Raw genomic sequence first — 17,965 nt, forward strand, 5'->3', positions numbered from 1 at the left:
TGTTTTCTTTGATTATATATGTTATTTTGTCGTGTGATCGATGGGTGTTGGTTGGGACACTGTTTGATTAAAACTTTTAGTTTGACGCATTAAGAGGTCAACGGGGTTCGAAAGAGGATATAGAATTCCCGGAAAGGTGGTGACGGGCAGAGTGAGACGGTCGGTGTTTGGGCCAGATGCTTGGGAGAGACGCGAGACGGTCGGCGTTTGTAACACATGCCTGAGAGACGCGGAGACGCTAAACGTTTTGGGCCACAGGCCTTTGAGTCACGGAGCCTGCGGCGTTTCAGTGACGCCGGCTTTTCCTTCCACATACGGACCGTCGGAGTTTCAAGGTGCGCTCATACAGACCGTGAGAGTTTTGGTTTCGTTTGTTTTGTTTATGCCACGGTCCAACGGACAGAGTTCAGTGCCACACGGATTACAATGTGCTTTTCCTTGAATGGACATACTATCGCAAACAGACGATTGAAATGGACACTGGACAATGGCACATTGGGTGGTCTGTATTAGTTTAGGTATGCATGGAAAATTGTTGAGATTTTGTTTGTTTTGAAAATAGAACTGCTGAAAAGATACATTTTGAGTTGATCCGTCATTTTGCTGGCAACATACATAAGGAATATACGTAACATAGCCAACGTTAAAAAGGCCAGGAAAATCCCTTAATTGTGATGTCTTCCCGGGTCACGCTGTAGTTAGCCACATCAGGATCTCTCACGCCACTCCATCTGGGGGCATCCCAAGTGAACCCGAGACCACACTTCAATTCGACCGCCACTAAAAGCAAGCATCTTTGTCAACTGACATAAATTGTCAAATACTACAACTCCGACCTGTGCATATCGCTGACTGAGGCTGTTGATTGGAGACCAGTGGCAGTAAAACATCCTTGTTGTTGATACATCAACTGCAATCTTTTGCTTACTTGTCAAAACATAACGTCTGTCCTTCCAACCCAGGTTCAAACGTAATTCACATCCACAAAGCTAATTACGGCCGGACAGATAAAACGACCTGCTCTTCTGGACGACCTGCAAATCAGCTCAGCAATACCAACTGCTACGCTGCCACAACACTCCCCATAATAAGGAATCGGTCAGTACATGACCTTAAAAAGACACAAGTTCTGCTGTGTAAAGGGGTTTCTGTGTAAAAATCTCTGCTCTCCCTTGTACGTCGCTTTGGACAAAAGCGTCTGCTAAATGACTAAATGTAAATGTAAAAAGTGAAGACAAGATGTCACGTCTGGTGAAAGTCTAAACCAGCATCTTTTCCAGTCCGTTTCCTTAAACCTACAAGTACCTGCTATGAATGACTGGGTTGTTTTGTCAAGAACACATGTAGCCCCTTTTTCTTTCCCCGTTAAGATGTGAAGGAAGAACGACATGCCTTCTGAAGGCCTCAAACAGCATCTTCTCTGATCCGTGTTTTGGCACCTACAAGTACCTCGACATCTCCTACAGCTGTGTTCCTCCAAGTAAAGAACCGGAGCATCCCATCACCACAATCTTACACTACACTCCAAACACGTTCAGTCTCATTTTAATTTGAACAATTTTATAAGACGATAAATTCTTCTAGGCAAAATCTACTTTTGTTTCTTTCCAACAGAGTCCGGCCAGACATGTGAAGGGCATCAAAGAAAACTGGAATGTGGTGTGTATTCCCTCAAGTCTTTTTTTAGATCACATTCCTTATATGACGAGCATGCACACTGATCTATAAAGCTTGACAGTAAGCATAGTTACTACTGGTCCCCTTAAGACCTTTACTGGTCCCAGTAACAGTATCACTGGACAAAACTCAACCATGCATGCCAAATCTCTCCATAGCAGCCATTTAAGGTCCTCTAGTCTAGATCCACTGGGGACATTTCATCTTAGAGCGAAACCAGCCTTAAGTTTTGAACTCTAGAAAACCAGTGGAATTAAGGCCGCTATCAGTAAATCTTCTTATAGTCGACTTATGTACTGCTATCTTTTCCTTCTGTTACTAATTATGATGTCTTCCTCTTCAGGTTCCAATGTAATCCGTATCCACACTGCAAGTTACGGGCGGAGAGATAAAACCACCTGCTCTTCTGGACGCCCTGCGAGTCAACTCCGCAAGACCGACTGTTCTGCATCTACAACGCTCCCTATAGTAAGGGAGAGGTGAGTTAACTACAACGCTCCCTATAGTAAGGGAGAGGTGAGTTACGGACATGTGAACTCATGTTTCATGAACAGCAAACCAGTTTTACAGTGAAAATGGGTTTCTGCATCTTCAGCCCTACTGAGTAGTGAAGGCAAGCCATCAGGTCTGGTGAAAGTGTGAAACAGAATTTTTCCAGTTGGACCTGAAACCTTCAAGTACCTTGTTGCTGTTGTAGGAAAAAGCCAATGATTCAAACAACACATTTTGCCTCTTTGTATTTGCTGTTAAGATGTGAAGGAAGGATGACATGCCTTCTGAAGGCCTCAAACAGCATCTTCTCTGATCCGTGTTTTGGCACCTACAAGTACCTCGACATCTCCTACAGCTGTGTTCCTCCAAGTAAAGAACCGGAGCATCCCATCACCACAATCTTACACTACACTCCAAACACGTTCAGTCTAACTTTAATTTGAACAATTCTATAAGACGATAAATTCTTCTAGGCAGAATCTACTTTTGTTTCTTTCCAACAGAGTCCGGCCAGACATGTGAAGGGCAACAAAGAAAACTGGAATGTGGTGTGTATTCCCTCAAGTCTTTTTTTAGATCACATTCCTTATATGCCGAGCATGCACACTGATCTATAAAGCTTGACAGTAAGCATAGTTACTACTGGTCCCCTTAAGACCTTTACTGGTCGCAGTAACAGTATCACTGGACAAAACTCAACCATGCATGCCAAATCTCTCCATAGCAGCCATTTAAGGGTCTCTAGTCTAGATCCACTGGGGACATTCCATCTTAGAGCGAAACCAGCCTTAAGTTTTGAACTCCCCAAAACCAGTTGAATTAAGGGTGTTATCAGTAAATCTTCTTATAGTCGACATACAGACGTGGACAAAATTGTTGGTACACTTCCGTTAAAGGAAGAAAAAACCACAATGGTCACTGAAATAACTTGAAACTGACAAAAGTAATAATAAATACAAATTTACTGAAAATGAACTAATGAAAAGCAGACATTGCTTTTGAATTGTGGTTCAACAAAATAATGAAAAAAAAAAAAATGAATCAAACTGTCCTGGACAAAAATGATGGTACCCCTAGAAAAGATTGAAAATAATTTGACCATAGGGACATGTTAAACTAAGGTGTGTCCTCTAATTAGCATTACAGGTGTCTTCAAACTTGTAATAAGTCAGTCTGCCTATTTAAAGGGTAAAAAGTAGTCACTGTGGTGTTTGGTATCATGGTGTGTACCACACTGAACATGGACCACAGAAAGCTAAGGACAGAGTTGTCTCGGGAGATTAGAAAGAAAATTATAGACAAGCATGTTAAAGGTAAAGGCTATAAGACCATCTCCAAGCAGCTTGATATTCCTGTGACTACAGTTGCACATATTATTCAGAAGTTTAAGGTCCAGGGGACTGTAGCCAACCTCCCTGGACGTGGCCGCAAGAGGAAAATTGATGACAAATTGAAGAGACAGATAATACGAATGGTAACCAAAGAGCCCAGAACAACTTCCAACGAGATTAGAGGTGAACTACAAGGTCAAGGTACATCAGTGTCAGATTGCACCATCAGTCGCTGTTTGAGCCAAAGTCGACCGAGGAGGACACCACTGTTGAAAGCAAATCATTTAAAAGCGAAACTGGAATTTGTCAAAATGCATATTGACAAGCCACAGGGCTTCTGGGAGAATGTCCTTTGGACAGATGAGACAAAACTGGAGCTTGTCAGTTTCAAGTTATTTCAGTGACAATTGTGGGTTTTTCTTTCTTTAAATGAAGGGTACCAAAAATGTTGTCCACGTCTGTATGTACTGCTATATTTTCCTTCTGTTACAAATTCTGATGTCTTCCTCTTCAGGTTCCAATGTAATCCGTATCCACACTGCCAGTTACGGGCGAACAGATAAAACCACCTGCTCTTTTGGACGCCCTGCGAATCAACTCAGCAAGACCGACTGCTCTGCATCTACAACGCTCCCTATAGTAAGGGAGAGGTGAGTTAAAGACATCAGAATCAGAATCAGAATCAGAATAGTATTTAATGCCAAGTAGGTTTACACCTACCTGGAATTTGTTCTGGTGTATAGGTGCATACAGTGAACATAAAACATAGAAACACAATAAGTACTACACATAACATAAAAACATAAAAACACACTAAGTACTACACATGAGAGAAGTACTTCAGATAAAACACAGTATATAGGATACAATATATGTATAAACAAATGTAAATAAAAAAGTATATTAGAGGTAAAATGCAAAACGCAGGGAAAGAGTGCAAAAGTGAATGTGCAATGTGCAGTGTGCAATGTAGTGTGTGTTAACATAACACAGACTTGAGGTGTGGGGGCGGGATAAGTGTCCACGTCAGGTGGGGGTCCCGGGCCTTGTTAATAAGGCCAACGGCTGCCGGGAAGAAGCTGGTTTTGTGGCGTGAGGTTTTGGTCCTGATGGACCGCAGCCTCCTGCCGGAGGGAAGGACCTCGAAGAGTTTGTGACCCGGGTGGGAGGGATCGGCCACAATCTTACCTGCCCGCATCAGGGTCCTAGAGGCGAACAGGTCCTGTAGAGATGGCAGATTGCAGCCAATCACCTTCTCGGCAGAACGGATGATACGCTGCAGTCTGCCTTTGTCATTGGCAGTGGCAGCAGCGTACCAGACGGTAATGGAGGAGGTGAGGATGGACTCGATGATGCAGGTGTAGAAGTGCACCTGTGTGTGTGTGTGTGTGTGTGTGTGTGTGTGTGTACCAGACGGTGATGGAGGAGGAGAGGATGGACTCGATGATGCAGGTGTAGAAGTGCACCATCATTGTCTTTGGCAGGTTGAACTTCTTCAGCTGCCGTTGAAAGTACATCCTCTGTTGAGCTCTTTTGGTGAGGGAGCTGATGTTCAGCTCCCACTTGAGGTCCTGGGAGATGATGGTGCCCAGGAAGCGGAAGGACTCCGCAGTGTCGACTGGGGAGTCTCTCAGGGTGATGGGGGTGGGTGGGGCTGGTTTCCTTCTGAAGTCTACGACCATCTCCACTGTCTTCAGAGCATTTAGCTCCAGGTTGTTCTGCCCACACCAGGTCACCAGATGGGCAATCTCCCACCTGTAAGCGGACTCATCCCCCCCAGAGATGAGCCCAATGAGGGTGGTGGTGGTGGTGGTGGTGAACTCATGTCTCATCAACAGCAAACCAGTTGTACAGTTTTACATTTTGCCTCTTTGTATTTGCTGTAAAGATGTGAAGGAAGGACGACATGCCTTCTGAAGGCCTCAAACAGCATCTTCTCTGATCCGTGTTTTGGCACCTACAAGTACCTCGACATCTCCTACAGCTGTGTTCCTCCAAGTAAAGAACCGGAGCATCCCATCACCACAATCTTACACTACACTCCAAACACGTTCAGTCTAACTTTAATTTGAACAATTCTATAAGACGATAAATTCTTCTAGGCAAAATCTACTTTTGTTTCTTTCCAACAGAGTCCGGCCAGACATGTGAAGGGCATCATAGAAAACTGGAATGTGGTGTGTATTCCCTCAAGTCTTTTTTTAGATCACATTCCTTATATGACGAGCATGCACACTGATCTATAAAGCTTGACAGTAAGCATAGTTACTACTGGTCCCTCCCCTTAAGACTTTTACTGGTCCCAGTAACAGTATCACTGGACAAAACTCAACCATGCATGCCAAATCTCTCCATAGCAGCCATTTAAGGTCCTCTAGTCTAGATCCACTGGGGACATTCCATCTTAGAGCGAAACCAGCCTTAAGTTTAGAACTCCAGAAAACCAGTTGAATTAAGGGTGTTATCAGTAAATCTTCTTATAGTCGACATATGTACTGCTATCTTTTCCTTCTGTTACAAATTATGATGTCTTCCTCTTCAGGTTCCAATGTAATCCGTATCCACACTGCAAGTTACGGGCGGAGAGATAAAACCACCTGCTCTTCTGGACGCCCTGCGAGTCAACTCCGCAAGACCGACTGTTCTGCATCTACAACGCTCCCTATAGTAAGGGAGAGGTGAGTTACGGACATGTGAACTCATGTTTCATCAACAGCAAACCAGTTTTACAGTGAAAATGGGTTTCTGCATCTTCAGCCCTACTGAGTAGTGAAGGCAGGCCATCAGGTCTGGTGAAAGTGTGAAACAGAATTTTTCCAGTTGGACCTGAAACCTTCAAGTACCTTGTTGCTGTTGTAGGAAAAAGCCAATGATTCAAACAACACATTTCGCCTTTTTGCCCTTGCTGTTAAGATGTGAAGGAAGGACGACATGCCTTCTGAAGGCCTCAAACAGCATCTTCTCTGATCCGTGTTTTGGCACCTACAAGTACCTCGACATCTCCTACAGCTGTGTTCCTCCAAGTAAAGAACCGGAGCATCCCATCACCACAATCTTACACTACACTCCAAACACGTTCAGTCTAACTTTAATTTGAACAATTCTATAAGACGATAAATTCTTCTAGGCAGAATCTACTTTTGTTTCTTTCCAACAGAGTCCGGCCAGACATGTGAAGGGCAACAAAGAAAACTGGAATGTGGTGTGTATTCCCTCAAGTCTTTTTTTAGATCACATTCCTTATATGCCGAGCATGCACACTGATCTATAAAGCTTGACAGTAAGCATAGTTACTACTGGTCCCCTTAAGACTTTTACTGGTCCCAGTAACAGTATCACTGGACAAAACTCAACCATGCATGCCAAATCTCTCCATAGCAGCCATTTAAGGTCCTCTAGTCTAGATCCACTGGGGACATTCCATCTTAGAGCGAAACCAGCCTTAAGTTTAGAACTCCAGAAAACCAGTTGAATTAAGGGTGTTATCAGTAAATCTTCTTATAGTCGACATATGTACTGCTATCTTTTCCTTCTGTTACAAATTATGATGTCTTCCTCTTCAGGTTCCAATGTAATCCGTATCCACACTGCAAGTTACGGGCGGAGAGATAAAACCACCTGCTCTTCTGGACGCCCTGCGAGTCAACTCCGCAAGACCGACTGTTCTGCATCTACAACGCTCCCTATAGTAAGGGAGAGGTGAGTTACGGACATGTGAACTCATGTTTCATCAACAGCAAACCAGTTTTACAGTGAAAATGGGTTTCTGCATCTTCAGCCCTACTGAGTAGTGAAGGCAGGCCATCAGGTCTGGTGAAAGTGTGAAACAGAATTTTTCCAGTTGGACCTGAAACCTTCAAGTACCTTGTTGCTGTTGTAGGAAAAAGCCAATGATTCAAACAACACATTTCGCCTTTTTGCCCTTGCTGTTAAGATGTGAAGGAAGGACGACATGCCTTCTGAAGGCCTCAAACAGCATCTTCTCTGATCCGTGTTTTGGCACCTACAAGTACCTCGACATCTCCTACAGCTGTGTTCCTCCAAGTAAAGAACCGGAGCATCCCATCACCACAATCTTACACTACACTCCAAACACGTTCAGTCTAACTTTAATTTGAACAATTCTATAAGACGATAAATTCTTCTAGGCAGAATCTATTTTTGTTTCTTTCCAACAGAGTCCGGCCAGACATGTGAAGGGCAACAAAGAAAACTGGAATGTGGTGTGTACTCCCTCAAGTCTTTTTTTAGATCACATTCCTTATATGCCGAGCATGCACACTGATCTATAAAGCTTGACAGTAAGCATAGTTACTACTGGTCCCCTTAAGACCTTTACTGGTCGCAGTAACAGTATCACTGGACAAAACTCAACCATGCATGCCAAATCTCTCTATAGCAGCCATTTAAGTATCTCTAGTCTAGATCCACTGGGGACATTCCATCTTAGAGCGAAACCAGCCTTAAGTTTTGAACTCCCCAAAACCAGTTGAATTAAGGGTGTTATCAGTAAATCTTCTTATAGTCGACATACAGACGTGGACAAAATTGTTGGTACCCTTCCGTTAAAGGAAGAAAAAACCACAATGGTCACTGAAATAACTTGAAACTGACAAAAGTAATAATAAATACAAATTTACTGAAAATGAACTAATGAAAAGCAGACATTGCTTTTGAATTGTGGTTCAACAAAATAATGAAAAAAAAATAAATTAATCAAACTGTCCTGGACAAAAATGATGGTACCCCTAGAAAAGATTGAAAATAATTTGACCATAGGGACATGTTAAACTAAGGTGTGTCCTCTAATTAGCATTACAGGTGTCTTCAAACTTGTAATAAGTCAGTCTGCCTATTTAAAGGGTAAAAAGTAGTCACTGTGGTGTTCGGTATCATGGTGTGTACCACACTGAACATGGACCACAGAAAGCTAAGGACAGAGTTGTCTCGGGAGATTAGAAAGAAAATTATAGACAAGCATGTTAAAGGTAAAGGCTATAAGACCATCTCCAAGCAGCTTGATATTCCTGTGACTACAGTTGCACATATTATTCAGAAGTTTAAGGTCCAGGGGACTGTAGCCAACCTCCCTGGACGTGGCCGCAAGAGGAAAATTGATGACAAATTGAAGAGACAGATAATACGAATGGTAACCAAAGAGCCCAGAACAACTTCCAACGAGATTAGAGGTGAACTACAAGGTCAAGGTACATCAGTGTCAGATTGCACCATCAGTCGCTGTTTGAGCCAAAGTCGACCGAGGAGGACACCACTGTTGAAAGCAAATCATTTAAAAGCGAAACTGGAATTTGTCAAAATGCATATTGACAAGCCACAGGGCTTCTGGGAGAATGTCCTTTGGACAGATGAGACAAAACTGGAGCTTGTCAGTTTCAAGTTATTTCAGTGACAATTGTGGGTTTTTCTTTCTTTAAATGAAGGGTACCAAAAATGTTGTCCACGTCTGTATGTACTGCTATATTTTCCTTCTGTTACAAATTCTGATGTCTTCCTCTTCAGGTTCCAATGTAATCCGTATCCACACTGCAAGTTACGGGCGGAGAGATAAAACCACCTGCTCTTCTGGACGCCCTGCGAGTCAACTCCGCAAGACCGACTGTTCTGCATCTACAACGCTCCCTATAGTAAGGGAGAGGTGAGTTAACTACAACGCTCCCTATAGTAAGGGAGAGGTGAGTTACGGACATGTGAACTCATGTTTCATGAACAGCAAACCAGTTTTACAGTGAAAATGGGTTTCTGCATCTTCAGCCCTACTGAGTAGTGAAGGCAAGCCATCAGGTCTGGTGAAAGTGTGAAACAGAATTTTTCCAGTTGGACCTGAAACCTTCAAGTACCTTGTTGCTGTTGTAGGAAAAAGCCAATGATTCAAACAACACATTTCGCCTTTTTGCTCTTGCTGTTAAGATGTGAAGGAAGGACGACATGCCTTCTGAAGGCCTCAAACAGCATCTTCTCTGATCCGTGTTTTGGCACCTACAAGTACCTCGACATCTCCTACAGCTGTGTTCCTCCAAGTAAAGAACCGGAGCATCCCATCACCACAATCTTACACTACACTCCAAACACGTTCAGTCTAACTTTAATTTGAACAATTCTATAAGACGATAAATTCTTCTAGGCAAAATCTACTTTTGTTTCTTTCCAACAGAGTCCAGCCAGACATGTGAAGGGCATCAAAGAAAACTGGAATGTGGTGTGTATTCCCTCAAGTCTTTTTTTAGATCACATTCCTTATATGACGAGCATGCACACTGATCTATAAAGCTTGACAGTAAGCATAGTTACTACTGGTCCCCTTAAGACCTTTACTGGTCCCAGTAACAGTATCACTGGACAAAACTCAACCATGCATGCCAAATCTCTCTATAGCAGCCATTTAAGTATCTCTAGTCTAGATCCACTGGGGACATTCCATCTTAGAGCGAAACCAGCCTTAAGTTTTGAACTCCCCAAAACCAGTTGAATTAAGGGTGTTATCAGTAAATCTTCTTATAGTCGACATACAGACGTGGACAAAATTGTTGGTACCCTTCCGTTAAAGGAAGAAAAAACCACAATGGTCACTGAAATAACTTGAAACTGACAAAAGTAATAATAAATACAAATTTACTGAAAATGAACTAATGAAAAGCAGACATTGCTTTTGAATTGTGGTTCAACAATATAATGAAAAAAAAAAATGAATCAAACTGTCCTGGACAAAAATGATGGTACCCCTAGAAAAGATTGAAAATAATGTGACCATAGGGACATGTTAAACTAAGGTGTGTCCTCTAATTAGCATTACAGGTGTCTTCAAACTTGTAATAAGTCAGTCTGCCTATTTAAAGGGTAAAAAGTAGTCACTGTGGTGTTTGGTATCATGGTGTGTACCACACTGAACATGGACCACAGAAAGCTAAGGACAGAGTTGTCTCGGGAGATTAGAAAGAAAATTATAGACAAGCATGTTAAAGGTAAAGGCTATAAGACCATCTCCAAGCAGCTTGATATTCCTGTGACTACAGTTGCACATATTATTCAGAAGTTTAAGGTCCAGGGGACTGTAGCCAACCTCCCTGGACGTGGCCGCAAGAGGAAAATTGATGACAAATTGAAGAGACAGATAATACGAATGGTAACCAAAGAGCCCAGAACAACTTCCAACGAGATTAGAGGTGAACTACAAGGTCAAGGTACATCAGTGTCAGATTGCACCATCAGTCGCTGTTTGAGCCAAAGTCGACCGAGGAGGACACCACTGTTGAAAGCAAATCATATAAAAGCGAAACTGGAATTTGTCAAAATGCATATTGACAAGCCACAGGGCTTCTGGGAGAATGTCCTTTGGACAGATGAGACAAAACTGGAGCTTGTCAGTTTCAAGTTATTTCAGTGACAATTGTGGGTTTTTCTTTCTTTAAATGAAGGGTACCAAAAATGTTGTCCACGTCTGTATGTACTGCTATATTTTCCTTCTGTTACAAATTCTGATGTCTTCCTCTTCAGGTTCCAATGTAATCCGTATCCACACTGCCAGTTACGGGCGAACAGATAAAACCACCTGCTCTTCTGGACGCCCTGCGAATCAACTCCGCAGGACCGACTGCTCTGCATCTACAACGCTCCCTATAGTAAGGGAGAGGTGAGTTAACTACAACGCTCCCTATAGTAAAGGAGAGGTGAGTTAAGGACATCAGAATCAGAATCAGAATCAGAATAGTATTTAATGCCAAGTAGGTTTACACCTACCTGGAATTTGTTCTGGTGTATAGGTGCATACAGTGAACATAAAACATAGAAACAGAATAAGTACTACACATAACATAAAAACATAAAAACACACTAAGTACTACACATGAGAGAAGTACTTCAGATAAAACACAGTATATAGGATACAATATATGTATAAACAAATGTAAATAAAAAAGTATATTAGAGGTAAAATGCAAAACGCAGGGCAAGAGTGCAAAAGTGAATGTGCAATGTGCAGTGTGCAATGTAGTGTGTGTTAACATAACACAGACTTGAGATGTGGGGGCGGGATAAGAGTCCACGTCAGGTGGGGGTCCCGGGCCTTGTTAATAAGGCCAACGGCTGCCGGGAAGAAGCTGGTTTTGTGGCGTGAGGTTTTGGTCCTGATGGACCGCAGCCTCCTGCCGGAGGGAAGGACCTCGAAGAGTTTGCGACCCGGGTGGGAGGGATCGGCCACAATCTTACCTGCCCGCATCAGGGTCCTAGAGGCGAACAGGTCCTGTAGAGATGGCAGAATGCAGCCAATCACCTTCTCGGCAGAACGGATGATACGCTGCAGTCTGCCTTTGTCATTGGCAGTGGCAGCAGCGTACCAGACGGTGATGGAGGAGGTGAGGATGGACTCGATGATGCAGGTGTAGAAGTGCACCTGTGTGTGTGTGTGTGTGTGTGTGTGTGTGTGTGTACCAGACGGTGATGTAGGAGGAGAGGATGGACTCGATGATGCAGGTGTAGAAGTGCACCATCATTGTCTTTGGCAGGTTGAACTTCTTCAGCTGCCGTTGAAAGTACATCCTCTGTTGAGCTCTTTTGGTGAGGGAGCTGATGTTCAGCTCCCACTTGAGGTCCTGGGAGATGATGGTGCCCAGGAAGCGGAAGGACTCCGCAGTGTCGACTGAGGAGTCTCTCAGGGTGATGGGGGTGGGTGGGGCTGGTTTCCTTCTGAAGTCTACGACCATATCCACTGTCTTCAGAGCATTTAGCTCCAGGTTGTTCTGCCCACACCAGGTCACCAGATGGTCAATCTCCCACCTGTAAGCGGACTCATCCCCCCCAGAGATGAGCCCAATGAGGGTGGTGGTGGTGGTGGTGAACTCATGTCTCATCAACAGCAAACCAGTTGTACAGTTTTACATTTTGCCTCTTTGTATTTGCTGTAAAGATGTGAAGGAAGGACGACATGCCTTCTGAAGGCCTCAAACAGCATCTTCTCTGATCCGTGTTTTGGCACCTACAAGTACCTCGACATCTCCTACAGCTGTGTTCCTCCAAGTAAAGAACCGGAGCATCCCATCACCATAATCTTACACTACACTCCAAACACGTTCAGTCTAACTTTAATTTGAACAATTCTATAAGACAATAAATTCTTCTAGGCAAAATCTACTTTTGTTTCTTTCCAACAGAGTCCGGCCAGACATGTGAAGGGCATCAAAGAAAACTGGAATGTGGTGTGTATTCCCTCAAGTCTTTTTTTAGATCACATTCCTTATATGACGAGCATGCACACTGATCTATAAAGCTTGACAGTAAGCATAGTTACTACTGGTCCCCTTAAGACCTTTACTGGTCCCAGTAACAGTATCACTGGACAAAACTCAACCATGCATGCCAAATCTCTCCATAGCAGCCATTTAAGGTCCTCTAGTCTAGATCCACTGGGGACATTTCATCTTAGAGCGAAACCAGCCTTAAGTTTTGAACTCTAGAAAACCAGTGGAATTAAGGCCGCTATCAGTAAATCTTCTTATAGTCGACTTATGTACTGCTATCTTTTCCTTCTGTTACAAATTATGATGTCTTCCTCTTCAGGTTCCAATGTAATCCGTATCCACACTGCAAGTTACGGGCGGAGAGATAAAACCACCTGCTCTTCTGGACGCCCTGCGAGTCAACTCCGCAAGACCGACTGTTCTGCATCTAAAACGCTCCCTATAGTAAGGGAGAGGTGAGTTAACTACAACGCTCCCTATAGTAAGGGAGAGGTGAGTTAACTACAACGCTCCCTATAGTAAGGGAGAGGTGAGTTAAGGCTCCCTATGGTAAGGGAGTGGTGAGTTAACTACAACGCTTCCTATAGTAAGGGAGAGGTGAGTTAACGCTCCCTATAGTAAGGTGAGTTAACTACAACGCTCCCTATAGTAAGGGAGAGGTGAGTTAACTACAACGCTCCCTATAGTAAGGGAGAGGTGAGTTAAGGCTCCCTATAGTAAGGGAGAGGTGAGTTAACTACAACGCTTCCTATAGTAAGGGAGAGGTGAGTAAACGCTCCCTATCGTAAGGGAGAGTTGAGTTAAGGACATATGATCTCATGTTTCATCAACAGCAAACCAGTTGTACAGTTTTACATTTTGCCTCTTTGTATTTGCTGTAAAGATGTGAAGGAAGGACGACATGCCTTCTGAAGGCCTCAAACAGCATCTTCTCTGATCCGTGTGGTGGCATCTACAAGTACCTCGACATCTCCTACAGCTGTGTTCCTCCAAACAGTAAGGAACCAGAGCATCTCATCACCACAATACAATGTTCATTGTAACACAGATGATGAGTGGTTTTTAAAAGAGTCCAGCCTAGTGTTTTTAATAAAATATTCTCAATAGTTTGTATATGATCTGAAAACATACCAGATTAAAACCAGATTATGACCAGAGTACGATCAGATTAGGGCCAGATAATGTCAGATAAGGACGAAATTAGGACCAGATCAGGACCTCACCGTCACCTCTGATGGGCATATTAATGTTTTTTATTTTGTCTTGTTTTATTCTCCGTAAAGGTGTGATGGAAAGGAGAGGTGCACGGTGATGGCATCAAGCAATATCTTCCCAGACAGATGTCCTGGGACCTACAAGAACCTGGACATCTCCTACAGCTGCATTACTGAGATCATGCAATAGAGCAAACTTCACTCCTAAACCAGTTTCTAGATATTTTCTCTCTGAACTGATTGGATCTGGCAGTGCTGGGCTAAGTTGCTCTAAGAAACATTCTTACTGCTGGTGATGGCTGGAGTCCTGCAGCGTGGTGGAGGTACTTCCTGTTTTCTAGTCCAGTCTTCCCAACTTGTGGTTAGTGTTAGGGTTAGGTGTAAGTAGTAGTATTGTGTGTTAGGGTTAGGGTTAGGTGTGAGTAGTAGTATTGTGTGTTAAGGGTTAGGGTTGGGGTTAGGTGTGAGTAGTAGTATTGTGTGTTAGGGTTGGGGTTGGGGTTAGGTGTGAGTAGTAGTATTGTGTGTTAGGGTTAGGGTTAGCGTTGGGGAGCAGCAAAACGAACCCAATGTGAAAACATCTGGAGTAACGTTCTTACTGGTGGTGATGGCTGCAGTGCTGCAGGAGGTGGAGGTGACTATTTTAATCCAACTATCTTTCTAGTTTAGTCCTTGGAAAACACAGAACACTGACATCCTGTCAACTATCGCACATAAGCATGTAACAATTAAAGCATTCAAAAACTATGAGTGTGTCTCAGAGTTTAACAAAGATAAGGTCTAGTTCTGAAGTCATTTTGTGCAATCATTAAAGCCCAACTCCTGGCCCCACTGAGAGTGCCAAAGGCCCCTTATCTGAAGGGCAAATCAGTGTGTGTGTGTGTGTGTGTGTGTGTGTGTGTGTGTCTACCCTTTGAGTCTAGTTCTGAGGTCATCATTAAAACCCAACTCTCAGTCCATCCAGGGTCTCAAGGGTAATTATGTGTGTGTGTGTGTGTGTACCCTTTGAGTTTTCCCCCACTGCCATTCACAGTGCATGTTTATTTTTTCCCGTGTATAAAACTAAATCCTACCAAATTTAACAGAGTGTGTCTGTAGCCCCTCGCATGTGTCCATGAGGGTTAGCAGCTGTGGTGCTCAAGTTGCTGCAGACGCTCTTGAGGATGTAGGATGTGGAATGTACGCTAATTTAAAAAATGTTTGCAAGGTCAAATGTATTTTTTAAATTAAAGCAGCATTATGAAGCTTTGGTCTAATACTAGCGAAGTACCTACCTGAAAAGTATGCAGGAACCTAGCAAACACTACCAACTACCCAGCTGGCTCTGATACAAGCTTGCTAACATGCTAGCATGCTAACTGGCGTCTTTTGGCCATACTGTTGATGCCATGCTGTGTTCTTACACGACCCGAATAGGAAATCTACATAGCATATAGCCTGGATGGCTAGTGGGAACAACAGGTGGGTTAATCTGTCACTCACAATATGAATTACTAAACGTAGTTACTCGTTAAAACATTCCTCAAAAAGTGTGTTTGCTTTTCCCCTAACATCAAATCAAGATAAAAACATATATGTGCAGAAGCATCTTCTGAACCGTATTGACAAATTGCTGGGTGGTTCCATGAGGTGATTCTCTAAGGTATTAAGTATGACAACATTCTGCCCCTCCATCCATAAGGACATGTATACGTCCTTCTAACATTTGTGTCCCTATTGTTGGGCTATCAGAAGGGGAAACTGGGAGGGGAATGCTAATGGCTGTGCTGCACTATTAACACCTTTGTCCAGGTAAAAAGTCTTCCTGTCACGGTCCTCATTACAGCAGAGCTGAAGAAGTGTCCGACTGAAAACACTCTGCTGTCTGACCACTAGGTGGCATCTGAGACTAAACACTCTGCTGTGTGACCAGTAGGTGGTATCTGACTGCTGAAAACACTCTGCTGTGTGACCACTAGGTGGCATCTGAGACTGAACACTCTGCTGTGTGACCAGTAGGTGGCATCTGAGACTAAACACTCTGCTGTGTGACCAGTAGGTGGTATCTGAGACTAAACACTCTGCTGTGTGACCAGTAGGTGGTATCTGAGACTAAACACTCTGCTGTCTGACCAGTAGGTGGTATCTGAGACTAAACACTCTGCTGTGTGACCAGTAGGTGGTATCTGAGACTAAACACTCTGCTGTGTGACCAGTAGGTGGTGTCTGAGACTAAACACTCTGCTGTGTGACCAGTAGGTGGTATCTGAGACTAAACACTCTGCTGTGTGACCAGTAGGTGGTATCTGAGACTGTGGCTCTGTTGAACATCCTCATAACCACTCCCATGACAAAGGCTGAAGCTGAGAGGTGTTTTCTCAACCTTGAAGACCAAAGCCAAATTTCTCCAAGGCCTGAAATATAAAGTTGTGTTTGCCTGTTTCAAATGCCTTGCAGAAATCTAGAAACAAAATATACCTGCCATTACTGCCAAGATCAGCACAGTCAATAAGGACTAGCACAGGTGTGGTGTTATCAGATACATGTCCAAGATCAGCACAGTCAATAAGGACTAGCACAGGTGTGGTGTTATCAGATACATGTCTAATATCAGCACAGTCAATAAGGACTAGCACAGGTCTGATGTTATCAGATACATGTCTAAGCCTCATGAAACCAGATTGGGTTTCATCAATCATTTGGTCCAAAACAGCTTTTGTTGTTTTGGCATAAATCTGAGCTAGGATTCTGTGATCATTATGAAGAAGACAAATTGGTCACCAGTTGTGAATGCAAAGTGAATCTGTCTTATGCTTTCCAATCAGCGTTAAAAGTCCCTGAGATAAAGTGGGAGGGGGGGGGGGGTTAATGCTTTCTGTATACACACCATGCAGGAAGGGGCAAACTGTTCTGTGACAGCGATATCAAATTCAGATGTTCAGATGTCAACGCCTGGGGATTTATTGAGCTTTAGGTGATGAACGGCAAACAGGACTTTAGTTATTGGGGCATCACACAAATATTTTGATCATTCAAAATTGCCTTAGTTTTAGTGAGATATCTGAATAAATGAGAATCAGATGTCTGCTACTCTCTAAACAGAGCAGGCTCAAGAGTGTAGTTTCTCCCAAGGGAGAATTACTCAACACTCTGATGTGAATATGGAGCTGAAGGCTCACACACTCGAATTAAGCTTTAGCTTTTTGGTCATCCATAATTGCCTTAGTTTTAGTGAGATATCTGAATAAATTCGCTATTTTATGGGGATCATCAGTAATAATTCAATTACGTTTTTGAATAATTGGTTTTATTCCAGGATCTTTCTAATCTGATGAATTAGGCAGCGTTTTGTTCGCCTTCCTCAAACCAGTTTCTCCTTCACCTCACAAAGGCTCCCTCTATTTTCATGTAATTAATTTTCCTGAAAAATGAAACCTGGTCTGTCATATTCTGATACATTTCCAGGCATAATTTGAGTGTGTTCTGTCCTCACTAGATGTATAACTAACTGAGGCTATCCAGTTAGACAGAAAAGGACAGAATGTGTTTAAACTCAAATTCTTCTTTACTTTGATTTGCTTCTTCAATTCATAGTTGTTCATTACTTTGAGCTCCCTTTTTTTAAGATAAATTCAGTTCAATACTAATTTATTAACAACTTATTCATATTACCAATGTATAGGCCTATTTAACCAGTATACTAGTGCAGTTAGAACACAGTGTTCAGACCTGAGGCCTGGAATAACAAGAATTCATCTGTTTCAGCTTAGCTGACCAGTCCAAGGTCAGAGGCCTTTCTAGCCGGGCGCAGAAGAGATAAAGGCGCCATCTGCGTAAGGGAGTGAAAATGTTCACAAAGCCATAATTGTCACGTAGAAATTATTACTGAATCAGACTTACAGTCCCCTAGAGGCGGATACCTGAGGCCCCCAGGAAGTAACATCAGTGGGTCTGGCCCTTAAAACACTGATTCTTTGTTTTGTGTATCAGAATGCATTCTCCAGTCTGGCGTGACAGAACT

At 43.0% G+C, this 17,965-nt stretch overlaps 1 protein-coding gene across 1 annotated transcript in view; it reads left to right on the forward strand.

Moving 5' to 3' along the window:
- Positions 1-14,155, forward strand: part of LOC122129454 (L-rhamnose-binding lectin CSL3-like) — a 19,332-nt gene extending 5,177 nt beyond the window's left edge. The window contains exons 2-6 of the mRNA XM_042704371.1: positions 963-1,098; positions 1,371-1,546; positions 6,043-6,178; positions 6,414-6,575; positions 14,035-14,155. Of these exons, the coding sequence (XP_042560305.1) occupies positions 963-1,098; positions 1,371-1,546; positions 6,043-6,178; positions 6,414-6,575; positions 14,035-14,155 (731 nt within the window). The remainder of the gene's footprint in view (positions 1-962; positions 1,099-1,370; positions 1,547-6,042; positions 6,179-6,413; positions 6,576-14,034) is intronic.
- The last annotated feature ends 3,810 nt before the right edge of the window (positions 14,156-17,965 follow it).

Source organism: Clupea harengus, unplaced genomic scaffold, assembly GCF_900700415.2.
Source record: "Clupea harengus unplaced genomic scaffold, Ch_v2.0.2, whole genome shotgun sequence".
Taxonomy (NCBI): Eukaryota; Metazoa; Chordata; class Actinopteri; order Clupeiformes; family Clupeidae; genus Clupea; species Clupea harengus.